This window comes from Vitis riparia, chromosome 18 (genome assembly GCF_004353265.1).
Source record: "Vitis riparia cultivar Riparia Gloire de Montpellier isolate 1030 chromosome 18, EGFV_Vit.rip_1.0, whole genome shotgun sequence".
Taxonomy (NCBI): domain Eukaryota; kingdom Viridiplantae; phylum Streptophyta; class Magnoliopsida; order Vitales; family Vitaceae; genus Vitis; species Vitis riparia.
Genome location: NC_048448.1, coordinates 2,924,107 through 2,939,023, shown reverse-complemented (window position 1 = coordinate 2,939,023; position 14,917 = coordinate 2,924,107). Strand labels below are relative to the sequence as shown.

Genomic DNA, 14,917 nt, shown 5'->3' with positions numbered 1-14,917 from the left:
TTGAACATTTTCCAGTTTCCAATTTGAATAGGAAAGTGGGCAAGATATGTGAATCATAGTTAGAAGGATATGTTGTGATTATGGTCATGGCTAACAGAGAACAGTGAGAACAAGGGCACAATCTGAGTGACAAGAAATCACATCGACCGCGTTATTTATAAGTTACTGGAAGTGTAAAAATAAACTTTGATAATCCAGTCTGGGAAACTGATATTTACAAGTCACCGACTCACCATCCACCTAGTAATACAAAAGAGCAAAAAACCAAGACCAAAAACAAAGGACTCAATTGCTATACAGTCCCTCATAAGAATATTCTTGGTTTGAATCTGAAGATCAGGTGAGAAGCGGAATGGCAGAGGGCTCAGAAGATGAGGGCTGCAGGGCACGGAGTCGAATGTCATATTTTCTACAAGTGGAGATGTCAGTGGTGGCTGGGGCCGGGGCTGGGGCTGGGGCAGAATCCGATTCATCCAACACAAGTGGGTAAGGAGACGTCCTGACATAAGCATTGCCAACATGGTTGCCACACTTACGGCAAAGAAGTTTGGTTCTGTGGCAGAACAAACCCCAAGAGTGCCTGGAGATGAAGTAGGGTATACATTTGAACTCATCAACCAGGGTAAATCTACTCTCATCGACTTGGAGAAATGATATGACGCCGCGTTTTATGTTTTTCCCATATTTGGAGCCTATATTCTTTGTGTTCCGATTAGAGGAGCAAAGCTTTAGTTCGTACCCACAAGAACCACAGCTGCATCAAACATACATCTTATTGTCACACCTCCAAATTATAAATATTCCATAAATAAACTCATTTCCATACCATATCGCTTCTTGACAAATCAAATTGACTGGTTCTGGGTTTGCTATCGGTTTGTAATTATAGAAAATCCAAAGACTGCTTTCTTCAGCGGTAAACCCAAAACTAGAAGAAAACAATTTTTCAAAACCTATGGTCGGTTTTTTGACAACAACAAGAAAAGGGAAAACAAAAATCAACGTAATCATGGAGAAGTTAATAAATTTTTGGACTCCTCAGTCTTGATGAACAAAATAAGGAAGGGAAAATTTTCAGCATTTCAAAAAAAAAAAAAATCTCGAAATTTTTCAAGACAATTCTTCTCCGCCAAACCTATTTTCTGGGTTGAATCGTTTTCTAGGTCAGTCATCATACATGCCTGACAGTTTCTTTTCTTTCCTTTCAAGACAATTCAGATTCAGAACTGAGTGTTAAAAGCCTGGCGAAAGGGGAGATATTAATGTTTCTCTTTCCTCTTTGGGAGATAATTCAAAGCAAAATCCACAAGATTTTTACTTCTAGGATTCCAAATATAACTACAAAGGGCAAATATTCACTTAGCAGTGGTCTAGCAATTATTCCGCAGCAGAAAAAACAATAATAAATGAAAGCGATTCCTTAATAAAAATCATATTTTGATGTTTACCAGTGCGCATTCCATCCGAAAATTTTCAATATTAAAATGGGGAAACAAATTCCAGCAAACCAGGAGGATGATTCATTCATAGAGTCAGGTCAGTGGAGAGAGAGAAAGAGAGAGTACCTGTAACTGACATCTCTTAGAGAAGAAGCAGAAAAGTCCCGGTGAGGTTGAGTTTCGTGGGCGAGAACCATCGAATTCTCCATATATTATCAGAAGGCAGAAGCGATTCAGATTTCAGAGCGGGGTTTAGACACTGTAACCGTTCTTCCCGAATCCAGAAAAGAAGACTCCACAGAAGTGAATCGGTTGCGAGAGAAACACAAAGACGTGTTTCCTTGTTGGAGATAAGGTTCTACAGAGCTTTGGGGAATCTACGGAAAAGGTCGGTGACGAGGGGGACGGAGAGATTGAGATTGATCGGAAGCTTTTTCTTGGTCTCTTCCTTCCTCTACTCTGCTTACGACCAGCGGACCCCCAAATGAATAATTTAATGTTAGATGCTGCTCCCTTTACAAGACACTTGTCCTTCTCTCTAATGACAGATTCGTACGTGGACGGTTAGGATTGCGTTTCTCCATCCACTACTCTTTCAGAAACCTTGGATGACCATGATTTGCCGGTGGGTGCATGCATTCACGATCATTTCTTTTTCTAATAGTCTTTTCTCACGGGAACAGCCAGGCATGTTCCTTCCCACGTGGCTGCAAACGTGTGGGGAAGCTGAATTGATTCAGCCCAGTCTTGATGAATTGGAATCAAACTGATCCTGGACTCTTCATGTATCTGATTCTTCGTGACTGTTTAATTTTTAATTATTATGTGTATTTCAATTATTACTTGACTTGCTTCACGTGAAAAGGTATTTGTGCTCGAGTAAATTATGAGTTCGTTATTACATCCTTACTGGATCAAGTCAAAGTTGTAGTAATTTAAAATTAAAAAAAAAATATATATATATATATATATATATTTTATACCTCAATTCCTTTTTATTAGATATGAAAACTTTGATGATTAAGAGGTGGAAGCATTAATTTTTATTATTTTTTATATAAGAAAGAATGGTGGTTATACAAATAAAAGAATAACAAATGTTGTATAATATATATTTATATGTTATTGCTATTATGCATTTGATTTTGGATATTTTTATAATTAAATGTTTCATTTTTCATAATAATCTTTGTTGTGGGACCGTGGGAATAGTAATGGAGTGGTTCCAGATGGGTTACCCTCATTTCAATTTTGATTCATTTATTTAAAATAATTTTTGTTCCTATCTTATTAAAAAAATTTAAACCAGATAGGGTGGTATACGAATTTCTCATATTCGTCTCATTATGTTTAACTTTTCTTTCTTGAAATTTATTTTAAATGTAACTACATTAAAATAAAAAAAATTATAAATAATTAAAATATTATAATTTTTTATAACTTATTTTATTAAAAATTATTTTATTTTTATTATTATTATATATTAAAAATAGAAAAATAAAAATTAATTTAATTTAATTTTATATATAATTAGAATATGATAAAATGAGACAAGCAAATACTCAAACCAGTTTGGAGTTTTAAAAAATCTCAAACTCGCCTTTAATTTATTTATTTAGATTTCATACTAGTCCCATTAAGGATGGAGTAGGGCATACATTCAAAAAATTTTGTCCCATTATCATCTCTTATTGGGAATGAAGATAAATAACTTTTTCGAAAATATAATTGTTTAAAATTTTGATATATTTATTTTCATTTCCGATATAAATCGTATCACTCTCATGATATGATTTAATATGTATTATTCATTAATTTATTTACATTATTTATCATATCAGCATAAAAGATTGGTCATTTGAATCATTGAGAGTGAGAGCAGCAAGTTGTTGAGAAAAATCTTTTGATTGATACATATAATTAATCATATACCAACAATAAATAAATAAAGGCAATTAAGTTTTGAGTGCCAAGAGGGGTGGTGCTTTTGCCCCTTGATTTAATCTGCCTCAGACCACCACAACTATTTTGACCATGACCAAAGAATGCATGTGCATGGTCTAGATATTTTTTGCCCTTTCCTCCAACCCACCCCCATGTGCAGCTAACTAAAAATTGGATATGGTGGTTTTGCATACATATATTTGGGTCTACTCCAACTCCAAACCAATTGGGGTTATCAGGTAAAGGAAGTTGTGCACAATTAAAACAGAAAGAGAAAGCAAAATGCCATTTCAAAGGAAGAGAGATTAGGCAACAAAATAGAGCGTTATTTGATACATGCTTGAACGTAGAATGTAAAGAAGTTGCTTGTAAATCCAGTCTTGTTCACACAAACAAGAATCTACTCCTCTTCGTCATCTGTCACAAATTTTCCCGACCCGGGATTCAATGCAGCAAAGAAGAAGAAAATGACATTGAAGAGGACGAGGGGTTCGATATCACTAATCGGAACTCCTGTCTCGATGTTCAGTTGTGCCAGAGCTCCCTTCCCTGTAATTATTTCTCCAATTATAGAGAAGACGATGCCCAACTGAGCCAATCTTCCCACAAACAGCTCATTCGACTTTGTGAATCCAAATAGAGGACCTTACACAACAATGAAAAGTGAAGCTCAGAATACATGTATCAGCAGTACTACTTCTATAAAAATGTATGTATGGAGAGCGTATTAGTTTACCTCCTTCCCTGAGTCCTAATGCTGATCTGAGGCCTTTGCCGGGAGGGATGACTGCCCCCTCAATTCCAGTCGGAGGGTCATCATCAACGAAGCGGCCACGGTCACCCAAAGCTCCTATGGCTCCAAGCAGGGTGAAAAGGATGAAGAAGAGGAGAAGTGGCTCAGCTTCGTAGATAGGGATTCCAGTTTCTAGATTCAATTGTGCTAGGATTCCCTTCCCTGTAATTGCCTCACCCAACAGGGATGCCTGCAATGCTCCCACATAACTCTCTCAAATCACCCATTAACATGGTCCTCCATTGGAAGTGGACAAAAAATAGAATTTTTCAAATTACTTTTTGTGATTTCTTTCTATGATTATTGTTTTATGTATGGCTTTTACACGGACACGTGTACATACAAGAGAAGCTACGAGAAGGAGCTATGTCGTTTAGTGAAATAATCAAATCTGGAGTACGTCTATCATTTCATCCAATTTAGATTCTACTGATTTCAATACTAAGCTAATTAACCACAAAATTACTTGTAAAAGCAGTGAATTAAGAAGCTGAAAATAGATGGGAAAAGGAAAATTTTCTCACAGCAAAGCCGATCATGGCAACACGACCCACGAACAGCTCATTTTTTTTGGTGAAGCCAATGCCACCAGAGGTGCCAAATATTCCATCTTCAACCTGTGGCTTCGGCTTCGCAACCTGTTACAGGGAAAATACCAAGAAATTAATAATGAACACAGAGATTGAGACATAATAATAATAGTAAAGAATGATTGAGGAAATGGAGATGGGACCTTCTTTGGAGGAGCGGCTTTGGTCTTTGATTTGAAGAGAGCAAGAGTTGTAAATGCAGGAGATGAAGTGGAGGAAGAGGTGGGAAGTGGAGGGAGGAGAAGGTGGGAGAATGGCTTGGGCCTGAGTCTCTGAAGCAGAGGCTGTCTCTTCAAATCCAGCACTGAATGCCCGGAAACGCTAGGAGTGATCAGCATGGTCTGAGCCATGGCGCCTGAGGTTTAAAATACAATTTTTTTTTCTTGGGAAAATGAATGTAACCTTTGCTCTAGCTCTGTGTTCGTCAAGCTAAATTTTGAGAACTGAGAGGTGGGAATGGAAGCATAATGAAGAGCTGAGAGATGTGGATAGGATGAGAGAGGGTGTGAAGGGTAACCAAAGTGCCCACGTCGGTGTGTACTTTGTGTTTGGGAGTGAGGTTTCAGTGTGTGCTTTGGGTGGTTCTCACTAAGTCACTCCAACCCAACCTAGTCCACCTGGCCCTTGGCACCCCAATTTCAATCATAAATATTTTTGAACATTACGTCATTATTTATCATCCTCTCAAAATGATTATTTTTCAATGGAAAAAGTATTTTTTTTAGATCTATTTTTTTGAAAAAAAAATTCATTTATTAGGTGTTTTCTTGGGAAGTATTATAAGTGATTTTTTATTTTTTATAAATTTAATTAAATACATATTTAAAATTATCACAAGTGATTATCTATTTTAAAACATGAGATGATAATTTTTTTTTAAAAAAGTAAATAATTTTTAAAAATTTAAAAATATTACTATTTCAATGTTATTTTCTTATTTTAGAAATAAATGACAAAAAATGCATTTTAAAAAACAAAAAAAAAACACATGAGATTTAATAAGTAACACCAACCATAAACAAAGTAAAAATGCAATTTGTGACTGAAACCTTCTCTAATTTCTCAAAATTCTAAGACACCATCATCCATATGAACACAACTGCCCATTAAACACCGGACTCAATCACCAATTTCCTATTTCAACAGATACTAAATCTCTGTTTTACAAATGCAAAATCAAAATCCTCTTTTTTTTTGGGGGTTTTTTCTTTTCCATTTTCCATGTACCATCAATGATTTTGTAGCTGAATCCCACTCCTACTCCTAGTTGGAGACAACTGGTTTCCAAACCCTTTAAGAGTTTTATCGGAGCTGAGATGATTTATGGATGAAGCTGAGAGGGACAAAGATGAGAATGAATTCCCATTGTTACCATTGATTGAAGGACCACAAATCTCAGCACTCATGTTGGAAGAATCAGCACTTCTTCTAGGCAAAAATGTGTCATTGGAATGCAACTGCCATGTTTCTCCACCACCTGCTGTAGAAATCACTGATTTTCCAGAGAAGTCTGCTAGGTTCCCGGCATCGGTCAGGAAGTCTTCCAGTGTTGCCAGAGATTTTAGTTGCTTCCCCAGAGATGCTATTGTCTTCTGGCACTCTGCAAGTTTTCCAGCTGCAATGGCTAGCTCCTCCTGCATTGTTATGTTATACCAGGGGAATGTTTATATCCTGCCTCTTTTAGATTGACATGGAAAAGAAGATAAGCAATTCAGAGAATGACTGACCTGCTTCACCTTTCGTTCACTATTTGAGCTTGCAGCTTGCTGAAACTCGAGTTCTTGTTTCTTTTTCAGTAGTTCATCCTCCAATTCTTGACATTTGACTCCAATTTCTGCTGACATAGCATGCTCTTTTTTTATCTCTGCTTCTAGGGAACCAACCCTTGCAGACATGGTCCTAGCCTCTGCTTCCATTGCAATGAGTTGAGACTCAAAGGCTTGCTTTGATTCATTTGCAAAATTGAGCTCCTTTTGCATCTCCTCCAACTTCATTTCAGCCTCTCTCAACTGAATTTTGGATGCTTCAATACAATCTTGACTTACTGTTAGAGCTATCTCCAATTCAGCTTTCTCTGCTTCCATTTTCTCCAACTTCTCTTCCAATTCAGCCATCCGATGAGTCATGGTTTCAAGCTCAGCTCTCAATGAACTATCTTCATTACTGGCCTGGTTAGTAACAGCTTGTGATTCAAGGCTACGGCTTCCATGCTCGGCCTGGGGCAGGGCAGCAAGTCGCTCCATCTCAAGGAAATCATCCATGAGATCAATTTCAATGGACGACGCAGGAAGATTTCTACTAACAACCTTTTCATTCTTGAATTGGTCGAGCTCAGCAATTAGGGCAGATGCCCATGAGTCTGAGCAACTTGGTTCACAATCATTCACATCAAAGCTGCTAGTCTGGTGGAGACTGATATCCACCATGTTTAACTGCTCTCCATTGTCAGACTGGCTATCAGTGAGAGATTCAATATGAAGTGAAGAAGCAGCAACAGATCTATGATCATGGATTGAAGATGATTTACGAGCCATGGCCTTTAGCCTTCGGCACTCAGCCTCGAGCTTTGCTACCTTCTTTATGCTTTCTAAATGTTGCTTGCTAGCTGTTTCTGCTGCTTGGGTACTCAAGTCTCTCTCAATTGTCCTAATCTCTAACTCCTCAGATTGAGAAAGGAGCTCAAGCTTGAGGGTTGAGTTCTCTTTCTCCAAAGCCTGAAGCTCCTCAGATTGAGAGAGGAGCTCATGCTTGAGGGCTGAGTTCTGTTTCTCCAAAGCCTGAAGCATATGGCACAGATCTGGGTCAAAAGGAACAGGAGGTTCAGCTTTAGCAGCATCTACTTGTGTCTGGAGCTCAAGAAGCTGGCTCTCAAGCTCAAATTTGGTGGATTCCCACTCGCGGGTTTTCTTCACCACTGCTTCGCTGATCTTTTCCTCCTGCTCCTCCCTTGCTTGTCTTAGCTGCCTAACACATTCCTTGAGGGCACCATCAAGACGGCTCACTCGATCTTCTAGCACTAAGTTCTCCTGAACTGCAGCCTCAAGTTGTTGCTTTAAAACCACCACCTCATTTTCAGCCTTTTCCCAGCCTATCATTTAAATAATAAAAAATTCAACCAAAAAAAATGTAATTACAGAAGGGAAGAACAGCAAAGTAATAATTACAATGTCATTCTGACAACTGATCAAGCAAACAATCCATTTCCATATGAAAATTGTGCATGTAAAATTGTATCAAAACGTTACAATGACTATACCTGCAACAGCTTCTTCAGCAACTTTGGCATGCTGCTTAACCAAATCATCTTTAGCACCAACATTCAAAAGAGCCGCTGATAATTTCTCTGTCAGACTCTTCACATTATCATTAACTTCATCACCACTGGTAGCAACTTTGGATGTAACTTCTGGTGACTGAGTGCTATGATTTGGAGATGACTTCAATCCATCCTACTCCAGTAATTAGATAAAGGGTTAATCAGAGCCAACATTACACAACCCAATAAGAATTTGAATCCATAAAATGAGAACATTGACCATCAGATTGATGGGGAGTAGCTAGAAGAAGCATTGAAGTGAAATAAGACATAAATTTGGAACAAGGTTCCCAGTCAATGCTGGAACTGAGGAATTCTATGAATCATTTACAGTTTCCAAATTTTGTTTTTTTAGTCTTGACATTGCCAAGGATGTCTTTGTATGTACAAAGGAAGACCCATTGTATCAAGATGTGCAATGCATCTAGCATATGCCTGTTAGTACACATGAAAATTCGGTTAGAAAGTAAAGTAATGGTGGTTTTTGGATACTGCATTGAAGTTTATTTTCACACAGATTTTGTATCATATGTAACTTGCAGTATAATGAGTTGTTTTTTATGAGTGCAGCTGTGAAGTTGAAGTTTTTGTAAACCATAAATATCACAACGATGCATTTGAAACACAAACACATACACAAAAGAACGTTCTCTTTCCATTTAATTAATACAGATATATATGCATCAGGGAGAGAGGTAGATGTTTCCAGAGATCTTAAAATTTTGAGGAAAGAGATCAACTCATCAAATAGATTCAGCTTACATGATAGTGAAGAAATGGAAATTGCTTAGTCAAAGGCTATGATTCTCCATGATAGTATGCTCATACTGTTAACTCTCAAGTAACCTGAGTGGAGTATCTTGGATCTCCAACAGAAATGCAAATAAGGGAACTGTAGGCAAGCATGGAATCCTAACATTGCCATAGCATTCTTCCACAAGCAGAATCCTCCAATTATTCTACCATTCACTTAAATATTTTGGAAATTTCTAATTTAATAACTAAACAGGAAATTTCACTACTTGAAATTCATCACTAAATCCAGAAGGGGAAAAGGCCACTATACATCAAGTGAATCCAACTATGATTACAATTAAATTCCTCTATGAATGCTCCAAAAGTTCCTTCTAGTTGGAAACCAGTGAAGCTACCAAGAAACCATGCATACAAGCTTGAAAATTGCAAGTACATCCTTACATGTGACTCCAGAACTTCCTCCCACCTCCCCGAATGCTAAGAGTTCCAGAAAAACTTTAGTTCTTTCCAGGAAACTTGCTAGTTAATCATAACTTCAGATCACACTGTAGGAAACTGCTTCAACCAATGTAAAATGTCTTCCGAGTCTATAAAACTTTTCCCCATTGCCAGCAACACCAGAATCAGGAGAAATGATCATATTTGCCTCATCCTATTGTAAAAAAGTGATTCACATAATCACATCTTACTGACTGCTTCTAAGAACTGCCAACAGAGAGAGAATAAGGACCTCTTTAGCAACATTTTTTAAAACAGTTCTCAAATCACTCAATTGGAATTCATATTGCCCCCAACTCCTGTTTGAAGGTCCCTTACTAGTAAAAGCCGGACATCTACATTGGGTAAACCCTTTGACAGGAGGCCTAGCATTGTAAATTTTCCACAGATCCATCAAGCTTGCAATGACTGTATGTACTCATTTACTTCTAGTTTTTCTTTCTTTGTCCTTGTGTGTAGTGCTAGGATAAATGGAAGATAAAACTTGGAGCCCTTCTAAGGTGCTATTCATCCAAAAGGTTGCATTTTAAAACCTTGGTACTGCTAATGTAAAGAAGCAGGCAATTCAGGCAAGACTGAAAACAGCTGATTCAGACAAAGAAGTTGAAAGAGACTTTGAAGTCGGTATCTCAAGAGGGAATGTGTAGTATCCATAGGCATTTCAGCTAAGAGAAACTGTTCGAGCAATTTTCTTTATATGTTTGCTCATATTCTTTTTTTACTTGCCACAGCACTGTATTAAGGAGTTTCAACAAAAGATGCGCTTAAATCCATTTTCTCTTTGATAGCCACAGGCCTATCATATGGATACTACTTCATTGTCAGAACCAACACTAGTACATCATTAAATGGCTGATAGGAGTAGCTGCTAATCATTTCCAGTTTCATGTTCCAGCAGAACTCACTGCCTTAGGATCAACTACTCAAAATATTGAGTGAATTTCAAGGGGAGATAAATCCTCAATGAACTGAAAGTAGTAGCTCAGAAGACATTACCAATGTTGCTTAGAAAGGATCAAATGTGGACTTACACAAAAAATGATCCTAATTTGAAACAAGTTATGCTTGTGTCAAAAGCAAAAGATCCCAATATCAAGAAATTAAGTTCAAGAAACAACAAGAATTTGTTTTTATAATATCGAAAGGATCAAATCTGAGATCAAATGTGGACTACACAAAAATGGAAACCAGTTATGGTCATCTCAAAAGCAAAGTTCTCAATCTCAAAAAATTAAGTTCTAGAAGCAAGAATAATTTCTTTTATAATGCAGAAACTCCATTAGCCCTGCCCCAACCCAGAAACCACATATACATGAACCCTCTCCCAAGACCTATGTTTTGGATAAGCCTGAGACTCAAACCTAGGACTTTTTGTTCCCAAGTGAAACAAGAAGATTATTTATGTCTTTAAAGCTCAGTACATTGGGCCAGGTATCCATAAGTCAAAAATCAAAGTAATGTTGAAATTATGTAACAGGACCCTTGTAACTAGGGCCTATAACAAGCCATGTCTAGCCATGAGATTTGAGCTGCTCTAACAAGGTGCAAATGCAATGCACTCTGCTACAGAGAGACCCTAGATATGCCAGAACCTACCTACACTTGTGACATAAAATGCAAGCTGGAAACCTAGTTAGATGATTTTTATTCTTTACCCCTTTAAACTTATTGGCCAAAGCATCTTTTAACATTCCATTGGGAAAGAAATTGATGCTTGGGATTTTAAACAGAGAGGTCTTTGGGATTGACAAGTCTTGGACATCATATAAAACATCCATAATAAGACACATTTGCAATTGTTAATATTGTCACTCAATGTCTTCAATCAAAGACAAATTTCAACGTGGAAGTTAATCACAATAAAATGAGATCTCTTGGGAACACTTTGTGGCATTTTATTATTTATATTAAGGACCCAAATGCCAGATTTTTATAGGGATGATGTGCTCTAGTGGTAGCCTATTAGGCAAGAGATAGGAGCAACTTGAATTGCTCAAGGACTTGGACCCACGAGAAGTTGTAGTGGTTCCACAGAAACCAGAAAAGTCCACCCGCTTGGGACAATCCAGTGGTCCTATTCTCTCTCATGCATGATTGAACAGAGCTAGTTCAGTGAAGGAATTTGGAAAAATGGAAAACATGGAGGACAGCCGAGCAACTAATACCCACCAAAGAATAATGGCTTCCGTGTATCTTAATTGACATCAAAATTCAACTCTGCAACTTCAATCTTCAAACTCTTTATAAGGAGGAAAAAGAAAACTTCTATGAAAAGCAGGGTTTCACAGAGGAAATTGTCAAAATTTTGAATTCACCAGAATATGCAACCTCCATTAAGAGGTTAGCTCAACAGAAAGAGCCGAATGCAACTATTCTAACATAATGAAACAAGCACAACAATGGATGCTTGAGACTATTTCCGGTTAATGGATTCCTAACCAGACATACACAATCAAACCAAAGGCCCAAGGCAAAAAGGGGAATCAAGAGGAAAAATGTTGTGGGGAAGGTTAAACACCAACCTGGTCATCCGAGTATCTTTCAGAGTGGGAGGATATTGATCCAGAACTTTCAGTCTCACCAGGGCTTTTCTCAGAAGACTTCCTTTTCCACAGCCATTTCCTTTTTTCCATCTCCAACAAGCTCAAAAATCAAACACCAACTAGCACATCACAGAGTGTTCATCTGCACATTCACAAACCCATGTCACCACAGTTCAATAAAAACCCACCAAAAAAAAAAAATCTTTCAAATAACAGGAAATCAAACATGAAAGCATAAAATGTACATCCAAACCAGTTTCTGCTGCTACTCATGGGATAACGAAACTCCAGACCCTAAAAAAATATGCAAAACACCTCCTCTTCAACAATCTGAGACATTTAGCAAAGAGATGACTTAGCTTATCAGCCTTTCAGCTTTGATTCAAATCCAGCCAATCACCATTCAACTCTCAACAAGAAAACCGCAACATTTTAAGACAGCAATAAAAGAAAAGAGACCAGAAGAAAAACAGAAACAAAACACATGTTGAAGACAAAGGGACTGGTAGGACCAACCAAACATTCAATCCCAAGAATGGTCTCCGAAACCCCTTTGAACTGTAAAATCCCCACAGACCCATTACTTGAATATCCAAAAGGGAAACTACCCACCTGCTGAAAACCCATTAAATCTTCCAAAAAAAATCCTCCACACGGATGAAACCAGAATCAATGAAACAGTGGCGAACATTCAAGCACGAGACATAGAACTAAAAAAAAATCAACAACACCCAATAAAATGGACCTCCCCATCAAATCTAAGAAGCACAGAACCCTCCTGACTCTTCCCCCAGAAGCTCAATGCATAAAATAATACTAATAAAAAATAAAAAATATAAGTTAGAAAGGCCCAAGAGAAAACCACCTTTGACTGGATACCAAAACCAGCCCAGAGATCAGATTGAAACCAGCAATAAATGAAAAAACAAAACCAAAAACCCGGGTTCAGATTTCAAATCGCTGAAGACATCAAAAGCCACAAAGCAACTCTGCAAAAATCTGTAGAATGTCAGTTGGAACCCTGATAGCAAGTTGCCGATAATGGGTTTCTATTTTTGGTTCTTTTTTATTTTATTTTTTGCTTTAGAAACTCCATTTTTTTTATCGAATATAAAGGGGGAAAGGCAGGAGAGCATGTGATCGTGAATAAATGAAGCTGTGAGCCCGGAATGAGACCTTAAATACTGTACACTTTTCAGCCTTCTATTTTTATTAACCATTTTTGAAATTCAGCTTCAATTATTCCCGCCCATGGATGAGGGATCTTCTGTAGCAATCTAATATTAAACTATTCCCAGTATTCCGCTTTTTTCCCTTTTCTATGTCCTCCCTTCTACTGTTTGTCCGGCCATCTCTGGCTCTGCTGTTGGGCTTGACGCATTTCTTTGAGATCTGTGCTCATATTTTTCTCAAAACACTACAGTGAGCTGCAGCCTGACCCTGCAGATCATTATAATTTATAACAAGGTCCACAACCTTCATGAAATTGGATATTTTAATTTTAATTTTTTAATAAATTCAACAAATGAGATAATCATTGAAAAAATATCAGAAGAATGCAGATGGGTCATGCAATTTTCCCACAAAATTTATGTAATTACAATAAAATGCTGTGAGGAACATTCCCATTTGATAAGGATGATCCAGAGATAATGGCTTTGTTATGTGGGCGGGCCCTGGATTTTTTTTTTTCCTGGTGGACATCTCTTCTCCAAATCATTGGGTGTCTCTGGTTTATTTATTTTCTCCAATTATTGGTAGTGTTGTTGTTATTATTGAGCTTCCTTATGAACTAAAATTTGACAAAAACATTATGCACTGATTTACCATTTTTCAGAATTTTCCTTTTTACCAATCACCAATTTCAATGTCAGACTTCTGTTTTTTTTTTTTTTTTTCATCGACCATTGTACCCATGTGAGGCTGTGAATTATGAAGAAAGCCAAGTAAAAGTGGGATTTTAGGAGGCAAACGTAGAACAAACGTTTTGTATGGAAAGTGGAAACAAGGGACCCTAGCCAATTCATAGGGTACCCATTTGCTCACACCAAGTAATCCTCGGCGGTAACATGCCCTTTTTTTTTTTCCTTTTTTTTTATGTTATTGTAAATTATTTCCTAGAATAAAAAATTTCTTTGTAAATTTAACTATGAAAAGGAAATTTTTTTAATTGTTTTTTATAAAAATACTTTATATTTATATACAACACAGAAATTCTCAAAACAGTTTCCATATTTTCAATTGTTAATCAGTAATACATATAAAAAGAAATTAAAAACCTTTAACTTTGTTCTAGAAAATTAATATATGTTTTGAAAACAAATTCTTCCATTCACTATATTTTTTAAAACTTGTTTTTTTTTAACTGGTAAAAACAATTCTATTTATTCTCTAAAAATTATTTTTTATTTTATTTTATTTTTAAAAATTATCTATAAAAAAACTGTTGGAATTTTTATGTGTGAACTTATATAATCAATTTGATAATATCATATATCAGTGTTAATTTATTTTTGTATTGTGGTCCATAATGGGACTGGATACATATTGTTACTTGATTTTTTTATGGGTTTACCCTAATTCACTTAATTGACCAATTAAGTCAAGTCGTCTAACTAAAGTGTGTAATGTGAAATATATATATATATATAGAGATGTGTTTGCATTTTTAGAAGTGTATCATTTCTTCTCTTTGGAGAGCACTCCCGGCAAACACACTCACACGCTCCATTTTGGACTGAATTTTGGGAGACAAGGGAAGAGCTCATTGATCCCTCATTCTCGGACCATCACGCACCCGGAAAGCAGATTATTGGATATCAAATGGAGAAGAAATGACTTCCTAAAGCATGAATCAAGGTAACCGGTTGAATGTTGCTATTAAATACATGCTTAATTGTTAACACGTGATGCTATGCGATTTAAATTCTTTTCAAAAACAATAATAAAGGAATTTTAAAAAATAATTTTATATTTTTGAAAATTCTGTTAAATATGTTTCCCTAAAATGTGGGGGCCCACCATAAGAATGGTGCACG

At 36.7% G+C, this 14,917-nt stretch overlaps 3 protein-coding genes across 9 annotated transcripts; all 3 read right to left on the bottom strand.

Moving 5' to 3' along the window:
- Positions 1 to 104: 104 nt before the first annotated feature.
- Positions 105 to 1,916, bottom strand: LOC117905918 (uncharacterized protein At4g08330, chloroplastic-like). The gene is made up of 2 exons (XM_034818796.1): positions 1,566 to 1,916; positions 105 to 754 (listed from the first exon to the last, which is right to left on the bottom strand). The coding sequence occupies exons 1-2, from the start codon at positions 1,646 to 1,648 to the stop codon at positions 337 to 339; spliced, it is 501 nt and encodes a 166-aa protein (XP_034674687.1). The 5' UTR covers positions 1,649 to 1,916; the 3' UTR covers positions 105 to 336.
- A 1,726-nt stretch (positions 1,917 to 3,642) lies between these two features.
- Positions 3,643 to 5,262, bottom strand: LOC117907731 (photosystem II 22 kDa protein, chloroplastic). The gene is made up of 4 exons (XM_034821374.1): positions 4,910 to 5,262; positions 4,701 to 4,814; positions 4,120 to 4,366; positions 3,643 to 4,028 (listed from the first exon to the last, which is right to left on the bottom strand). Exons 1-4 carry the CDS (start codon positions 5,114 to 5,116, stop codon positions 3,784 to 3,786), a joined length of 813 nt encoding a protein of 270 aa, XP_034677265.1. The 5' UTR covers positions 5,117 to 5,262; the 3' UTR covers positions 3,643 to 3,783.
- Positions 5,263 to 5,887: 625 nt separating this feature from the next.
- LOC117907160 (filament-like plant protein) lies at positions 5,888 to 13,304 on the bottom strand. 7 transcript variants are annotated; one of them, XM_034820587.1, is made up of 7 exons: positions 12,745 to 13,303; positions 12,492 to 12,589; positions 12,125 to 12,209; positions 11,859 to 12,021; positions 8,023 to 8,215; positions 6,494 to 7,854; positions 5,888 to 6,400 (listed from the first exon to the last, which is right to left on the bottom strand). In XM_034820587.1, exons 4-7 carry the CDS (start codon positions 11,967 to 11,969, stop codon positions 5,996 to 5,998), a joined length of 2,070 nt encoding a protein of 689 aa, XP_034676478.1. In that variant the 5' UTR covers positions 11,970 to 12,021; positions 12,125 to 12,209; positions 12,492 to 12,589; positions 12,745 to 13,303; the 3' UTR covers positions 5,888 to 5,995. The 7 variants fall into 7 exon arrangements, with proteins under 7 accessions (XP_034676478.1, XP_034676476.1, XP_034676479.1 ...); XM_034820585.1 differs by lacking the exon at positions 12,492 to 12,589; XM_034820588.1 differs by lacking the exon at positions 12,492 to 12,589 and having other exon boundaries at positions 12,133 to 12,209.
- Between the last annotated feature and the right edge of the window lie 1,613 nt (positions 13,305 to 14,917).

Excerpts from the sequence above, each read along its gene's own strand:
- LOC117905918 (XM_034818796.1), bottom strand. The coding sequence starts at position 1,648 with ATGGAGAATTCGATGGTTCTCGCCCACGAAACTCAACCTCACCGGGAC. Across the intron at positions 755-1,565 it reads CTAAGAGATGTCAGTTACAG|CTGTGGTTCTTGTGGGTACG; the intron begins GTACTCTCTCTT and ends TGTTTGATGCAG.
- LOC117907731 (XM_034821374.1), bottom strand. The coding sequence starts at position 5,116 with ATGGCTCAGACCATGCTGATCACTCCTAGCGTTTCCGGGCATTCAGTG. Across the intron at positions 4,367-4,700 it reads TTGCCATGATCGGCTTTGCT|GCATCCCTGTTGGGTGAGGC; the intron begins GTGAGAAAATTT and ends GGAGCATTGCAG. Across the intron at positions 4,029-4,119 it reads ATTAGGACTCAGGGAAGGAG|GTCCTCTATTTGGATTCACA; the intron begins GTAAACTAATAC and ends TTGTTGTGTAAG.
- LOC117907160 (XM_034820592.1), bottom strand. The coding sequence starts at position 11,969 with ATGGAAAAAAGGAAATGGCTGTGGAAAAGGAAGTCTTCTGAGAAAAGC. Across the intron at positions 7,855-8,022 it reads TGCTGAAGAAGCTGTTGCAG|GCTGGGAAAAGGCTGAAAAT; the intron begins GTATAGTCATTG and ends TTTAAATGATAG. Across the intron at positions 6,401-6,493 it reads GTGAACGAAAGGTGAAGCAG|GAGGAGCTAGCCATTGCAGC; the intron begins GTCAGTCATTCT and ends ATAACAATGCAG.